Source organism: Vidua chalybeata, chromosome 1 (assembly GCF_026979565.1).
Source record: "Vidua chalybeata isolate OUT-0048 chromosome 1, bVidCha1 merged haplotype, whole genome shotgun sequence".
Taxonomy (NCBI): Eukaryota; Metazoa; Chordata; class Aves; order Passeriformes; family Viduidae; genus Vidua; species Vidua chalybeata.
In genome coordinates this window covers 88,177,823-88,195,100 of record NC_071530.1, presented here as the reverse complement: position 1 = coordinate 88,195,100, position 17,278 = coordinate 88,177,823, and the positions used below count along the sequence as shown (strand labels likewise).

The 17,278-nt window shown below is 37.8% G+C and overlaps 1 protein-coding gene across 1 annotated transcript in view; it reads left to right on the top strand.

The window, feature by feature from the left end:
* Positions 1 to 17,278, top strand: part of MOCOS (molybdenum cofactor sulfurase) — a 212,855-nt gene that overhangs the window by 169,230 nt on the left and 26,347 nt on the right. Inside the window, exons 7-9 of the mRNA XM_053959573.1 lie at positions 5,684 to 5,800; positions 8,221 to 8,664; positions 15,549 to 15,711. Of these exons, the coding sequence (XP_053815548.1) occupies positions 5,684 to 5,800; positions 8,221 to 8,664; positions 15,549 to 15,711 (724 nt within the window). The remainder of the gene's footprint in view (positions 1 to 5,683; positions 5,801 to 8,220; positions 8,665 to 15,548; positions 15,712 to 17,278) is intronic.

The following is a 17,278-nucleotide window of genomic DNA, read 5'->3' as shown; positions in this document are numbered from 1 at the left end:
ACTTCAACATTTCTGACTAGCAGCAATATGACCGAAAGCCTTTAGTCTACAAAATAGTTGGGGATGCTCAATGGGATGGAGAGATACAAATGTTTTTCTATGACTCACAAGAGGATGCTTTGTTGAAGTCAGTTAGGAAACCACTGAGGTCTTGAGTTCCTTTGCTTTGCTTTTCTTTCTTCCTGAAATCCATCCTTTCCATGATATCATTTTAGTGAACCAGATTTTCATTGTCAATGAATGCAGTTTGAACTGAAGGGAAAATAAACCAAAAGAAACAGAAAAGAAGGTGTCACTGGTTGGAGAGACCTATGGTCATTAAGGCACCCAATCAAAGAAAGAAAACCAAAGTATTTAGCTTACTCATCAGTCTGTTCCCTTTCAAATAGTTGGATTCAAATTCACTTGTATATTCAGCAGGAAAGAAAAAAACAGTTGAAAAAATGTTAGGTCATCCATTAACAAAGACTGTTTCATAGTTTCATTTCATTTTTATAGCCACCCTATCCCCAAGAAATCTTCTAGCTTCTGGTTGTCAGAAATGTAAAATTATTGTTACTCCTTTATGCATGAAGAACCTGCAGTTCAGTTATGTATATAGCATCTCCTAAATGAGAATTCCTGCAGAGTGGCAACCCACATATTTTGAATTTTGCTAATATTTCCAGCTTGCTTATCTCCCATGCAATCTTACCTGCTATTTGACTGTCTTTGAAACTAGCAGAGAAAATTATCACATTGACTGTAACGTTCCTGATAAGATAGCATTTATACTGAACAAGTATATTCAGGACACTGAACTTGACAATATTAGTACATTTCAATATCTCTGTTTTATACTTCACTGCCTTCTACCAAAGGGATTTTGGTCAGAGTAAGTGATGAATGGATGAAGACTAAAAAAGAAAGATACATCCTCTCTTTGGTTAATTTAAAACATTGTCAACAACTAGAGAGGCAAAAAGGAGAGGATCAGATTACTCAATACTGAGAGAATCTGCCCACATAGAAATTATTTCTCTGAGATGGGAAAAAAAGCCTTTATTGCAGAAAACTATGCAGTTAAAACAGTTAATGAAACTGTAACTCAACTAAAATTCCTCCTTTTCCCCCCTCCCCCCACCATTAAATGGTTTGGAAACAAGTGCTGATTTTTTTTTTCCTTCTGACCTACTTCTTATTAAATTGTATTTAACAAGATTAAGTATGCATTTGCATCAGCAACAGCGTTTCACAGTCAAATGCTGGATGACAGAAAGAGCTAGCTCACTTTCTCTCCAATTCCATGCCATGAATCAGTGAATTAATTTATCAGTGGATGTGGAGAACAGCATCTTGAAGCCTGTTTTATAACCAGCCATCAGTGGTGTGCAATGAAATTCTTGTAATGAGCAAATCCATCAGACAGACAAACTGCTCTGATACTTGGGCATTGGCATTGTAGAAAGCAGAATGAGAAGTCCTAATCCCAATTCCTGAAGGACAGTACTTGCCAGTATTGAATTATATGATTTTATTTTCAGAACACTTCATGATGTATTATAAAAAGTTTCTTTATTAATGTGAATAATTCTTGTGATAACTTACACAAATAAGTACTTGCTTGAATAAGAGCTACAGAATTGCATCCTATGGGAATGACTTCAGCAGGGGTTCTAAAGCATTCATCATTCTTTGTGAAAGTCTTAGACTTAGTTGATTAGGAATAATGCAAAATTATGTGCTATTTGTAAATCTTTAGTCTCATTTAGCATATATGTACCTACAGCAAGTATCATTCTCAGACTTATTTCAATGGAACCTGAAGCCAGAGATAAACTTACAGCTTTCACTGAGTGCCTCGGAAGCCCTGAAGTGAATTGTTAGCAGAAGTCAGTCATTTAGCAAACACAGAGAAGTCACCAGTGCATTGTGTGACAGGGAATGGGAAAGCAAAACAGACCAGAATCTCAGTTCTTCTCAGAGCTTTCCAGCTGATGAGTATCAGCTGAAATACCAGATTTCCCAGAGGGTACTACTGTAGGGTAATGCATTAAAGTGAAAGCTCTCCACTTCAATATCTTTTATATTAAAAAAAAAAAAAAAGTATTTATCAGATAGAGCACTATGAAAAAAAAAAAAAAAAAAAACAAATGTGAGCATTTGATCAATCTGGCAACACTGAAGAAGAGCTCATTGATGGAAAAAAATTAACTGTTTTAAAAAATTGGTTTAGGCAAATGTCTTTTACATATCTTTATTAAATTTGAAGACCATGACTTGGAAGTGTGAAAATCACATTTTGCTTGTCAAAAATCAAGACAATGTGACATCAGAAGTGTTGGGGTGTGAAGCAGTCTACAGGCCCACAGTAAAGAGCTTCAGAAAAAGTAATGAATGCCAAGGGGCTCTGAGAGACAGAAGGGACTCTAAGATAGCATGATGTCTTGATTACCATGTCCTCACTGAGTGAAATCAGTAAAATGCTGCAAGATTTCTGCATTTGTTTTGCAGTTTAATTGTAGTCTTTAATCTCTTAAAGACCAAGGCACAATCTTTCCAAGTATCAGATCCAGGGAATCACCAAAACTGACAATCCAAGTGCCTTAAGCTGTGTACTTACTATTAGTACCATTCATGCTTCTGTGCCTTCATTGATGAACTCATTCCTGGCTCCCAAAAGTCACCCTCTGCTGTTACAGACAGAGCTGCAAGTGACTTTCTGTGTTTCATAACCCTGAGCTCAATATCCATTATTGCTCCTTATGGCAATTTTAAAGATGTGTTTTATTTAAGGAAGCTTTTCTTCATCGAAATAACTGTAACAGATGTTTTATGTTGTATTTGTTTTGCTATGTGATAGCACTGCAGAGAGAGATTAAATTACCTCCCCAAGTAGTTAGGGTGAAACTAAATGAGAAGAAATCAAAACATATGTCCAAGGGAAAACCAAGCATCTATTCAAGGGACAGATATTTTTGCAGTACCGCCTTTTCTGGTTCTTTACATGGTGTCATTGTTTCCAGTGAAAAGTGTGCATCACATTCCCAAGATCTGTGCACATTGTCACACCACTGATAATGAACTTCAGTTAATACTAAAGCTATTCATAACTTATCTTTTTTCTCCTGAATCATAAGTCCTGCATTCCTCTAATGATCATGTTTTTATGTCTCAGTAGTCCTGGTCTAATGTACAGATTGATATATATTACAATTAAAGTATTATTATAGGTGAGGATTGAATTGCATGGCTAGAGTGAAATTATATTTGACAACATTTTAAAAAAATTTAAAATCCTGTTTGCAATTCCTTGAAGATGTGTCATGGAAACTATATTACACTACATACATTTTGATAGACAAGGCTGCCCCAGGAACGTTCCTTTTAAAAAGTATTAATAGTAAAAAGATTCTGTATTTTAAAGGTTTTTGAATACTGACTAAATAAGCCCAAACACTGTACTGTTTCAGCAGTGAAGTATGTCATGATTTTTGCCTTGCTTGTCATAATTAACAGAATGACAGATCCGCCCACAAGTCACTAGCACCATGACAAACCATGCTATGGCAGAATGACAACTTTTCTCATCTAAATTAAAAAAGACATCAAGAAAATGTCACTGTTCCCATATTGAAGTCTTCTGACAAAACAAAGCTAGCAACACCACAACAGTCTCTCTCAACAGATGCCTTTGACTAAAACTTCAATTTGAGAAACATGCTTTAAACATAAGATATTCTCCAAGGCATTAATCATCAATAGGGATCTTGGGGCTGATTGTATTCTCTGCTTTCCAAGTCTGTATATATGGAGTTATTTTGATTATGTCTGTGTTGGAGAATCAAACAATTTTGAACTGAACCAGTGGCACAGAACACATTTAAATGTGAACTTGAGAATTTGTGTGCTACAGCAATGTAGATTTTTTTTTTTTTGTATACAGCACATTTTTGTACAGAGACCCTTATGCCCCACACATGAAAAAAAAGCAATAACTCTGTTTGAGCTGCTTTTAGCAGAGCTCAATATTATTTAGTTTGAATTATTTCAGCATGGAGTAAGTTCTAACAGAAGGCTTGGGTTTTCTAACCACTGAGACAGTGACTTTAAAGGTGCTTGGTGCAGAGTTAAACTCAGAGATATCAGAAGATGGAAGATTGACATCAAGACAGAAGATATAGTGAATTATACCAGAGAGTGTTTGGTATATGTACTGGGCTATTGTTCTGTACAGAGGGAATTTATGTTAAAAATAATAAAAGCCAGTAGAGATTTAGCCAGCTACAAAAGCTAGGTTGAACATTTATACTGATACCTCAGGTGAAGCATGGGCTCACAGTTAAGGAAGTGGTTGGTTGGTTAGTATGAGTTGGTTGACACTCCCTTTCCATCCTCTTTAGGCTGGGCTGTTGCTGTGCATCCAGCTGAGCCTGAGCTTCCTGAATGGGGGATTCTGTCCCTGGTACAGCGGAGTCCCCCGAGTCTGCAGCATGGTCATTCACAGGGCTCCCTGCTCTCCTTTTGTAGACAAGGAGCAAAAGCACAGAGGTGTTAATGCAAGTTGTGCAAGGTTGTTTTGGGAGTCTGTGGTAGAGATGGGGGTCAGATTTCATGCATTTATTTGTCTGTCCTTTCTTGCAGTCCTGACCGAAGTGCTCATCCTTTTTCATCAAAGAAATAGCTGGTGGTAGCTCAGCTAATCTTATCAGCTGCTGCTGTTGCTTTTCAAGATCAATATAAAGCATTGCCAGGTACCTGCATTGAGGTTCCATGGTTTCTTAGCTGTGATGAGGATCCCTGTAGTGTTTCTTAGGTGTGCTATGAAACCCTAACAATCCATATCGCTTGCAGTGCTCTCCTCCCAGTGCATACATATATATGTCTCCTACTGAGGCACGTTCTTGGGCACGTTCTTCTGTTCTCTTTGCACATCATTTTCATTCCTTACCATAATTTATTCATGCCAGTTTGTCATCAAGTATTGTATTTCTGCCCATTCAGTATTCAGTGGATGATAAAGAAATTGTGTACTACCAAACAGCACGAGGAAGAAATGCACCAGGGACTTGGTAGATTAAGGAGGTATATGGGCAAGACTCAAGGAGATATTCCAGTCCATTGCCTGTCCTGGCAAATGTTACTGCTTACTGAGATGCTGATCCTTCCAGCACTTGTGTGTCAAAATCTCATAGATGCCATCAGTTTCTGTGATGAGGACCTGCAGTTTCAGATCCTTGGAGCACAAGGTTTTCTTTAGCTACCTGAAAAGGTGCCCCAGACTTCTCTTCAGTCTCTTCAGAGGCAGTTGCAGGTGGTGGCTCTGTTAAGACACCGAATAACACCTGGCTGCAGGTCTGTAATTAGCAGCACTGATGTAAATAAACCTGTTCACAGCTTTAAAATTCAGCAGATGTACTGGTATTCACAGGCTCAGGACTTGGTTGTGTGTGTTTTGGGTGGAGTAATTGCTCAATTGTAAGGCAAACCTCTCTGCTCCTACCACTGCTTTCTTCTGGCTGAAGTAACAAAGTTGAAAAATACTAAATCTGTATGGGAATGGTAAAAGCTGCAGTAAGTTGTTAATTGTTTAGAGACATAGTTTGCCTCCATTGATGTCTACCTTTAGAACACTGTATCTTGTTGACCACTTTAAAATGCCTATTTTTCATTCTTCTCCTGTATCTTCTGCTGGATTGGGAAGGTGGACAGCATGGCGAGTCTGCACAACATACACGTTCGCACAGGCTGCTTCTGTAACACGGGAGCCTGCCAGATGCATCTGGGCATAAGCAACGAGGACGTCCAAAAGAACCTGCAGGTTAGTTTCTGAACACGGTTAGAAGTTAAAAGCTAAAGTGAAACACATCCCATGGTTTTGACTCTCTGTGACTTTATGAATGAAGTTAAATTTTATTTGTTTTCTTTAAGCTTTCAACTCCTTTGGTTCTTTGTTAAAGAACTAAATTGATTGAAATGAGGTATTGAAACAAAATCCTTTGATGGATGCAGAGAAGTATGTGTTGCTTGTTATTATTTCATTGGAGAATAGGAAATTGGACCTTTTTGTTCGGTTTTGGAATTGCATGATATCAAGACTTCTAGCAGAACAGAATTTCCTGGACAATTCCTCTCATATTTTTCTTTAAGTATCCTAATTCATTATTGTACATACTAATGCTCAAGTCTTGTAGACCTGTTGCTGTTGGGTGTTACAATTTAAAATACATATGCAAACTGGACAGGAAACAATAAAGGCAAATACACAGTGAATCTCAGAGAATGAAGCAAATTTAGATGAAATCTACTTATATTGCTGATGTGTTAGATTTTAGAATATGAGTGTAAAGACTGTTTTCAAGATTACTAATGTTTTCCATAAGCTGTCATTAAAAGATGTATAGCAGGATGTATTATGGTGAAGTGGAGGAGTCTTCCTGTCTGCATATTTGTCAGAGTTTGAAATTAGAGTAAATTAATTTGGAACAATCAAAAACTTTATTAACGGTGTTCTTCCAAAGGTAAAAAAAATCTAATGGCTCTAATGATATTATAGCTCCCTTATAATTTCACAGAGATGTATAGGTAATTTTACAAACATATTTACATGCAGGGCTGATAGCATATAGTTCTTAAAGGCTGCTGCAGTTCTTTAATACCTTCCTTGGCAAAATGGTACTTTGACTTGCCATGGAAGCTCTCTCTCTGAGAAAATGAAAAATGGCCTATCATTTGCTGAAGTGAAAAATGCCAAATAACCAGCTGCAATGCTCCTGGATCTCCTTATACAAGGAGGATTTTGCTAAGGAGTGAGTGACTTCTTTTAGGTCTGTGTCATTTAAATGGGGATAGGCTAAAGTTAAATTTATGGAGAGAAGCTTAATCTCCAAAGGTTGTATAATGAGGTGGTACAGTTACCCTGTCATTATCTGGGGACATTCCATTCCCATCAGTGCTTTGAGAAGGATCAGGATGGGTTCTTGACAACATTACTGTGTAGAGGAAAGCATCCTTTATCAAGTTATTTGCACATATACTTCAGTTTCATCTTTTCCCAGGGTGCTGGCTGTATTCTTCCTTCCCTGATGAAGTTGTACATGATAAAATGCCTGTGAGGGAGGATTTTCTGTCTTCAAGTGTCCCTGGAGAAGTGTGGTTAGTTTTCTTAAAATGTTATGTAGGAACTCGTTTGCTTATTTGCACGGTAGGAACCTCTCTCCTCAGTCAATCAAGCAATACTTGGCAGAAGGGTTACAAAAGGGTATATTAACAGATGCAACCTAATTTTGCAAATGTTGCTTCTGCTCTGTTGTCAAGGATAAAAACTACTTCACACTGCATTAAAATATTTACTACTGTGTTGCATGCTTTGACATAGATGTAGGGTTTTCATTTCTCTTTGCATAAATGGCATCTGTGTTCACTGTCCTGTGACATTTCTTGCTTAAAAAAAAAAAAGCCCTCATGTAAATAAACTGTTCACATGTTCATTTTTAATGTGACAGAAATGTGTAAATAAATTAAATTCTGAGGAAAAAAAAGCCCAACAGCTGCTGCAGTTAGGGAATGCTGAGTTAGGACTAAATCTTAAGTCTATTGGTGAGCTAATATTAAGTGGATGAACAAAGGGGACTGTAGCTTGCTTCACTGGTGGTGAGTGGCAGCACTCACTGACTCACTTAAAGAATGAGAAACTTTTGCTCTTCAAGTCTCTGCTGCTATCCCAAATGAGTTAGTTCTCTGCTGTTTGGACTATTAAACACAAGCCATGATAAAGCCACTGATGGTATAAAAATGGCATTCTTCTGACAGTGAGTATTAAGAAAACCGGCACAAAAAAAATCAACTGTCTTAAGGTTTGTTCACTTATCTGAACGTAACACCACAGTTTGCATCCCAGTGAATTATGCAGGCGAGACTGGAATATCCCTGGAGATTGTCTGAGCTGACCATCATGGGACATACAACCTTTTTGTGATTCTTGATATGTTTTTGAGAAGTATCTCTTCCCCTAGAGTAGAATAAAACAAGCAGCTCAAAATTATCTTCATAGTCTAAGTAAATCATAAGATGATTGAGGGTTTTTTTCTTCATTTTCTCTTTGTATTGATGAGTTAACCTATTTTTTCCAACAGCTTTTCAGGTTAGAATTAAGAGACTCATTAATAACTAGGTAAAATTAGAGAGAAATAAAGCAAAATATCATGACAGCTCTCTGGTTTTCTTCCTATTTCAAACTAGGCTGGCCATGTCTGTGGAGATAACATAGACCTAGTTGATGGACGTCCCACTGGTTCTGTGAGAATATCCTTCGGCTACATGTCTTCTTTTGAAGATGCACAGACTTTTTTGAATTTCATCATAGCCACCAGACTCTCCAACTCGGATGCTGAGATTCCTTTCCAGTCTGTTACAAAGCTGACAACAGAGTCTGTTCCAGATGACCACCTTTCTTTTAACAAGGAGGATAAATTATCTCCAATACTGCAAATATCTGACAGAGAACTCAGGAATTTTCAATATGAGGCAGAGACAACTGGCAGCTGGCAGCCACCAGAGCCTGAGTCAGAAAGTATGAGGGCGACTGTTTCTGAGACTGCAGTGCCAATGTATAGAAAAGGTGGCAAGCCCATCACTGTTGCCAAAATTTACCTCTACCCAATCAAATCCTGCTCTGCATTTGAGGTATGTGCTTTGAACCATTCAGAAGTATTTGTGCAGCTCAGCCTTGTGTTTTTCATCAGACATGTGTGTATGAAAGGAAGGAAGCAGTGTGTGGGTACCCATGCTTCCTTTTTTCCAGTTTCTGGGATCAAGTCCCACATGTTAGGCTACCTTGAAAGATTTTGAATTAGGCTGAAGTTACAGAGGAGGGATAAATATGTCTTCTGTTCTCCCCTCCCCCACAACAGGCAAATCTGCACATAATATGCTGTCTTGAAGAAAATAGTTGGGTATTCAAAACTTGACTAAAATATAATCAAGTAATTAGTATGCTTTTACAGAATGACATGTGATGGATTTGTAGGCATTGACGGGTGGGCAGCAATTGAGAAATAACTTGATTAACATGTTATAATTGAGAGGCGGCTGATTTACATTACAAAGAAATGTTATCATTAAAAATACATTTGCAACAGAAATATGACATTTAAGTGTTGCTGTGCTATTTGAAAGTTCACTCTTTGAAGATTTTAATTGCTTTTTTACCAAGTTAATAACATCATCACCTTAGCTGTGACTTTTTTTTTTAAATAATGCATGATGAAATAGGTGTATGGCCCACACATAACCTAGAGTGTCACTCTGCTTAGTACCATATTGGGAAGTGATTTAATGAATGTCAATAATGGTATAACTTTCCCTATGAAAACTTACTGGTGTAGGTCAGTGTCTCACATCTGAGAGAAAATTGGGGTCAAATCCAGTGATGAATCCTCTGCATTTCAAATAGGGCTTCTCAGCTGATTTGATCATGTTGTGGTTTTTTTCTTTCTCAGTGCAGAGAGGTTGGGTAATTAAACCCTATTAAGTGATCAACTAAACATCTGTATTTTTAAATTTGAGCTGGCTTATGATGTCTTTAATTCAGAGGCACAATCCTGAGCATTAAATGAGACCTGAACAAACAATTTCCACCCCTTATTAACCTCCCACTAAATCAAACTGTTTAGAAAATCAAATTAATTGCCCATTTCATGTGAAAATTTTTAACCTTTGTTGAAGTGTTGCAGTTTTCATAGCTGTATTACAGAAACCCAGTATGGAAGATGCTGAAATATGTTGGCAGCATTCATGCACCTTTGGGGTTAAGTTCTATTTTTGATATGCAGGCTGGTGTTGTGAGATACATGCCACAACATTCAGCACTAGGAAGACTTTGAATTGATTGTGCCCAGGAGCAGGTAAGACATACCTCAGCATGAAAGAAAGCTTATGTTTCCCCACAAGCTGAGCTGGGTTTCTTCTCTTCAAGCTCTGTGAGGGGAAACAGCTTTAGGTGATAAATTGGCATAAACCTGGTACTCTCTGGCAAACAGGACTGCAATTCTGTATGGAGGGGGGAAGTCCCCATGCCTCATGCGCAGTGCTTGTGCCAGGCATGTGTTAATGGGCCCAGAGTGAAAACAGGGCTCATCTTACCTCAGCTTCCACCTCTACAGCTCAACACTGTTCTGTAAGCTGTGAGAGATGGATACCTGCTTATTCATTTTAGCATAAAATAGGCATCTGCAGTAGGAGAAATAAATTTTCCTGGATATTTCTGTTTCTTTTCATTGACTGCAAGAGGAATCTCAGGCATCTTAGATTTTGCAGCTAACACTAGCTGCTCTGAATAATTTAAAAACAGACATAAAAACTGCAACTACATTATGAGGTTTAATTTTGCATGTCTGGAGTAATTTTTGTAGTCAGTTTTGATTTTTTTATGACAAAGCCTCAGCCACATTAAATCCCTGTAATCTAAGCACTGTCAGAGCCTGTATTGCCAAAGAGTAACAGAAAATTAAATAAATACTGGGATTTAGTGTATAGTATTGGAAGGAACTGGAATTTCACTAAAATAAAACATTTAGTTCTTCTCCTCCTCTACTTAAAAAGTAATTTTTTTGCATTTCCATGTGGTTTATAGAAGATACATGAGTACATAAAAAAGAACAGTAGAAGTTGACCTAGGAACTGGGAAATTGTTGTTATCCACTGGGAAAGGGCTTTCACTGCCGAGGGAGGGCAGGCCAGGAGTTGATGTCAAAAGAGTATTTTGATTTTGATGGGGTTTTTATATTGAAGTAAATCCCTGCAAAAATATGTTTGCTTTTGTGGCCTTCTTCCTGTCCACCAGATGTTCTTTGTTTTTTTTCTTCCTAAAAGTCTGGCTGGCATTTCTAGACCTGTCATACATTTATAACCAGCCTGTGAAAGATCTGCCAATCTCACTGTCTGCCTATAGAAGAGATAAAAATGCTATCTTACAGACCACAATTTGTAAAATGAACTTTAAAACTCAATGAATCCCATTCTAAGTCACCAAGTGGCTTAGTCTCTTCCCATCGAGTAAGAGTAGAATAGAAAGCCATGGCTGCCAGGACCCAGACCCTGCAGAGTGCACTAACCTCCAATATATATGTTTTTATATGTCATTACTGCAGCTTCAGACTGTATCACCTTGAAACAGGAAAACAATGTATGTCACATGCACTGGAGTTTGAAGCAAGACGTGCTAGAGAAGAAACCTTGGCACAATTAAATGGAATCAAATCCTGAAAACCATTTTGCCTTCTAAAATATTGATTATACCAGAATCTCTAGGCTTTATCATGAAAAGACTGAATCATATGCAAAACTATTCTTCTGCCATTTGTTTAGTGTTTTTTCATAGACTTCACGCTTAACATTGTATTATCTCCTTACTTCAGGAAATGCATAAACTTCTGAAGCAGTAATCATGTAGCATTAGGCTTTGATTGGAATCCAAGAATTGAAAATCAGTGTCTTGTTTTTAATCTAAAAAAGTTTTAGATGCTTTGTAGTTGCTGGAAATTAGTATTTTCCCAATTAAAATTGATCTCCATGTTTATCAGTTATAGGGTAACTCAGCTAGCTGATGTGAAAAGGTAGAAGTGGTTCAAATACTGAGCTGTAGTAAATTCATTCACCTTCTAATACTTTGATACTTGAGATCAGAAGCTCATAGATTTCTAAGTTCAAGTGGAGGCCTCCTGCTGGTATGGGAGGTGAGACCTTTAGCATGTATTGTAACTAGGGTTTATTGTAACTACATGACCACTTGAGTTTTCCTAAAATAATGCGTACAGTGGAAAATTCCAGAGCAGGACTCAGCCCATCTGCCAATGAAATCTGCCCACGGAGTTGCTGGTTGCAGGATAGATGATTAGTGGCAGGAGGACAAATTTGAGGAGGATGTGAGTGCAAACTCACAGCTGTTTGATCTCCTCTTTAGAGTCACATAATCTCTTCCTCTCCTAAACTCTGATTTCTCTGTTCTATTCTAAGTGGTTTAGTATGAGAGGTTCTTGACCTCCAAGAAAATGAGAGTGCAGAGTGCTTTGGCAGCTGGGAGGATGAAACTTGGTATGAAGATTGTCAGCTTGCTGCAGGTCGGGTGGTTTCTTCAGAATTGTATGGAGTGTTCCTGGCCACTGTTGTCCTATGGATTTTGTACACATGGTGCAGGAAGCAGAGGGCAGAATTTTCTAACTCAACTTCTCTAATGTGGCTATTTTTCCCTACAATTATTTTATTAAATGGAGAAAAGGAGAGGAGTAACCTCTATGCCAGGCCACTTTATTTTTTCCAACATAAAAATGTTTTAAACATGCATTTTTAAACAGGAACATCTCTCATGTTGATGAGTTTTGCATAATTATATAATGCAATGTGCCCAGTGAAAGCAGTTAGGAATTTAAACTAATAACTAATTAATAACTTTATTATTCTTGCAGTAGATTTCAGAGTATAAAAAATTGCATCTCAACAGAGAAGACAAACTAGCTTTTAATTTAAAATACAATGCAAATTCCTAGTGATCAGTGGATAAATTATATGTGAAACCACTAATATTTTTAAACTTAGATAATTTAAAGCCTTTTCAGTGATTCCTTTTATGTGTTCAAAAACTGTTAGCCCTCATGATGACATTACTGTGAACCATGGGAGAAATGCAGCCCAAAATATTTTACAGAAAATTCTGAAATAAAGAAAAAACCAAACAACCCCACGTTTTTGCAGTAGATATTTTCATTTTGTGATCAGAAAAGATGGACTAAAGCAGATGGGACAATACCAAGTACTGGCTGTATTATGAAATGATCCTCAGAACAGGTAGAGAAGACCATACATTGAATGATCCTGGGATGCATCATCACCTGCCATGCTTAGAATGAAGTTTTATGCTGGTATCTATCAGTAAAACCATGCGCTCCCTGCTTTCCTTCTGTCCTCCCACTTTTAATTTTTCCCAGTAGCCTGAGATGGCCAGGCAACTTCAGAAAAGCACATTACAGGCTATATAATGCACTACTGTTCACTGCCACATATGCTAACCTGCTCTGTTTTACTTTATTTAACAATCCCTTCAGCCCCTTTGAAATAAGGGCAGGATATGCTCTGCACAGGGCTAACTGCTGAGAGAAGAAATGAATGTGCTCTTCCTTGCTCGTCTCCAGCGTCAGTATTGGCAGCCAACCAGCTCTGGCTGTTCAGAGCCATCTGTGACTCTCCAGCCAAGGCAGGGCACAGTTATTTTGCTGTTGCAACTTCCTTTACCAGGGTTCTAGCAAGATGTATAATACAGTGAGCTGAAAAGTGGAGAGGGAGTTGGGCACTTGACAGTGCACAGAAGACATCCATGACAGGACAGGGACTCACTGCAGAGCACACATGTGTGACTCTTACTGCAATGGCAAATACCCAGAGGAAGCGGGGGGGAAATGGCTTGAGGACCTGTAGTCGTGGGCTACATTAAATTTGTGGTGTGAGTGAAGCATGGAGTTAGTTGCCATTATTTTGGACATGTCAGAGGTATCTTGAGTGGAAGGTGTTGATTATTTCCAAATATCTGCTAGCTAGTTAGCTAGTTAGCTGGGCTTACCCTTTAATGCCTGTCAGCATGCAAGAGCTACCTGAAGCTCTGATTAAAGAGAAGTTTTATTTGCTCATAAAGCCTCTTGCCTTCAGTGAAGGGTAAGCAAATACTTAAGCTATTTCCTGAATAAGATTGCTGTCCTGAAGTGGAACCAAAACAACTGAATGTTGCAATAGGGAACTGAGAAACTTTGTGGTCTACTATTTTTCTGCTTTTTTAGTTTACTCTGCTCCCTATATCAAATCCTGTAGAGATCTGTTGGATTCATGGGAGGCTGTATTACCAATTAATAATCTTATTTTTTGGAAGGGAGATTTGTTAGCAGGAAATTCTTGCAGCTCTCAGATGATCACCAACTGTTCAAATGCATTTTGTAGTCTAATTATACAGGATAACCAAAAATTCAGGTCTCTCCAAAGAATAATTTCCACTAAGAACAAAAGAGTGTTCTTCAGCTGATATTGCAGTCTTTGGGCTACGTTTCCTCTCCTAAAAAAGACAGGGCAAAGGTTCACATAGCTGAGGTGCTGACAGTTTGAGGTACTTGGATAATGTGATTTCACATGACACTGTCAGACCTAAAATTTCTATTTATCACTGAATTTTCATCCACAGTTGCATTAAAAAATTGTCAAATGATATTATAAATCAAGTGGGTTGATAGAACATGTTTCTTCTCCTAATTTTTATTTTTCTGTTTTCTGTATTCCGTAGAGTTGGTAGCACTGCAGTAAAATTATTTTTATTTCAGCTTTGATGCTTTAAATTTTCAGTTCTAGCATGCCTGCCCTTAGCTTTCTATAGTCAGGCAGTCAGTGTCAAACTGCTGCTGCAGGCTTTTATAAAAACAGGAAAAGTTTATAAGAATGAGATATTTTACGTTCTGTCAAGTTTTGGGTTGATCAAATGATAAACAAAAATGTGATTTTTAATTAATCTAGCCAGTGCTTCCAGACATGCTATTCTTCATAGCATCAGGCTGTGCTTGATATATCTTTTACTCAATAGTTTTTTTCTGAAGTCTTTTGTTGGCTAGTTCACGTGAGATATACTCAGCTTTTCTATAAGAATTCAATGAAGTTCAGCTGTAAACTTTTCTCCATATTCAACTGTGACTAGAAAGCATACGTGAGCTGAAGAATATGTTAGTGGCCAGCTTTATATCACAAGAATGGTATTAATATTTTAATATTCTGGAGAAGAAAGCAGATATTAATGTCACCCAAAGGCACTACTAAAATTGCTCTCTTTTTGGATTTCAAGATTACCATCTGTGTAGCATCAGAAACAGATGTTCTTTTCACCAGAAAAATGTATGTGAAAGCAAGGACAATATTCTTGTATGGGCTATTGAATGTAAAGACTCTTATACAAGTAACAGAAGAACAGATAGCAAAGAAGACAATGTATTTTGTTGTAAGGGAATTTTAAAGAAGCTATTATTCTCCCAGCAAAACCAGAAGCTTCGGTGGCAGAGATTTTCTTAAATGGATTAATTGACAAAGTGGTCCCATTTTATGAAAAACAAGTTTTTTCAGAATTTTGAATTTCACAGTTTTCCTGTTTGTTTGGTTTTGCCTTAATTCATAAAATTTCCATAAAATTTCTGTGCTTTGTAAGTTAAATGAGAATTTCTGGAAGAAATGGATGTGTATAAAACTGAAGACAGTTTTCAGAGTTTTTTGGAGATTGTTTATTCTTATAGCTCTGTTAAACTGTATGATAATATGTAACAACTTAGAGTAATTTGATTTTTTTTGGCAACTTTGTGCAGTGATATCTTTATCTTTGATTTGCAATTAAGGTTTCTCTTACAAAAAGCTGACATCGGCTCACATAAGTTTTCCTGATTTAAACGAGTTTCATTAAGGGATTCTTTTCCCTCTCTTTGCTCTTCAGCATGAATCTATTAATGCAGCTAACATTTTTTAAACCCTTGTACCCCCTCCTAATGCTTTCCCAGGTTACAGAATGGCCAGTAGGAAACCAGGGTTTGCTGTATGACCGAAACTGGATGGTTGTAAACCAGAATGGAGTCTGCATGACTCAGAAGCAGGAGCCAAGGTTGTGTCTTGTGAATCCCTCAATTGATCTGAAGCAAAAAATTATGGTCATTCAGGCAGAAGGTTAGTAAACTATATCCTTTCCTTCCCTTCTTTATTGGTGTCAGATTTCTAGGTAGGGACACCTGCATGCTCCCACCAAACTACTGAATGCTGTGCATGCTTTCTTGTGACTTTAGGGACAAGTTCTGTGCCAGCTGTGGGCAATGAAGCCCTACCTGTTATATGCAGCCCTGGGGGGCTTCCTAACTTCCCAACTACCTCTGTTGGGTAGGCAGAGAGTAGACAGTGACTCCCTATGTGCAACCATAAAGTGAATGTTCCAGGACGGAGAAAGGAACAGACAAATGTGGAAATTCACTGACTGGTGTGTCTCCGTAGCATGAAGTCCCATAGCCTGAAGGGATTGTTAATGCTGCAAAGGTAAAGGAATAGAAGTCTTAGCATTAAACACCCTGGCCAAAAGCCTTCCCATTTTGTATCTCTCTTCCTCCTTCCATCTGTGTAATTAGAGGGATAAAGTCTTCAGTAGCAATTAGTATGAATTAAAATAAGGACCAGACATTATTTAACTCACTTAAATACTTGCACTAGCAGGCAAATATTTCGTGATGTTTGAGCTTCCTGGGAATTATCAGAATCCTTTTTATTCACTGTTGAGGGGAAAGAAAAAGAAAAAAAAAAAAAAAAGTGTTACAGAAAGCCCTTTACTACTCAGGGGTGAAAATTATTTATTTTCATAACAGTGCCATTAACACTGAACACTGGAACGAGTTTGAATTCCACAGAAGTCATTACTAATGCTGAGTTTGCATGTCTGAATGTTGGTCATCATTTCCCTGGGGTCCAACATTTACTCAGCCCGTATGTCTTAACCACTAATCATATACGTGCCCAATTTTCAGCAGCTAGAGCAAAACAAGGGAACCTATCTTCAGATTTTTCACCCTTTATTAGAAATCCATGAGAGTGGATCTGTAACCACAGTCTCCTTTCTGTGTGTGTACATTAGGGTTGCTGTCATCTCCAGCTGTCTGAGCACTCACCATAGAATTAAATCTGACTCGTTGATTCTTTTTGTCTGAAATAGGTTTCTCAAATGTACACTTTGATACTTCCACTAATCATGTGCTATTTTCTGTGTTTCCAATCCCAAACACAATCTACTCTCTTCTTAGGAATTCCAGGCTTGCTCACTGGCATGTACACTGCTGCTTTCCCCTCTTTCTTCCATACTATTTCCTTGAAAATATATCCTTAATTCATTTCAATTCTACGTGGAGGACCTTGCACCTCAAATTTTTGTAGTACAGTTGCACAGACAGCCTTCTCCCACAACTTCTAAATTATCAAGTGCTTCAGAACTAATTATTTCTAGAGATTTCTTTACCGTCTCTCTTCCTTTCTGACCATTCTGAGTCTGTTCTTATTTTTTTTTTTCCTTTCTAGCACTCGTTCAGACAAGTGCATACCCATTAGTATGTTCACCTGTCAATAACACCTGTCAGTAACAAGTGTCATACTTCAGGGAGGCAGGAGGAAGTTTTCTCACACAAAAATGACAGTCAAGGCATCCAATTCACACTGAGATTTACAACCTCTTGCCACAGTTAGTGCCAGGGTGAAATTT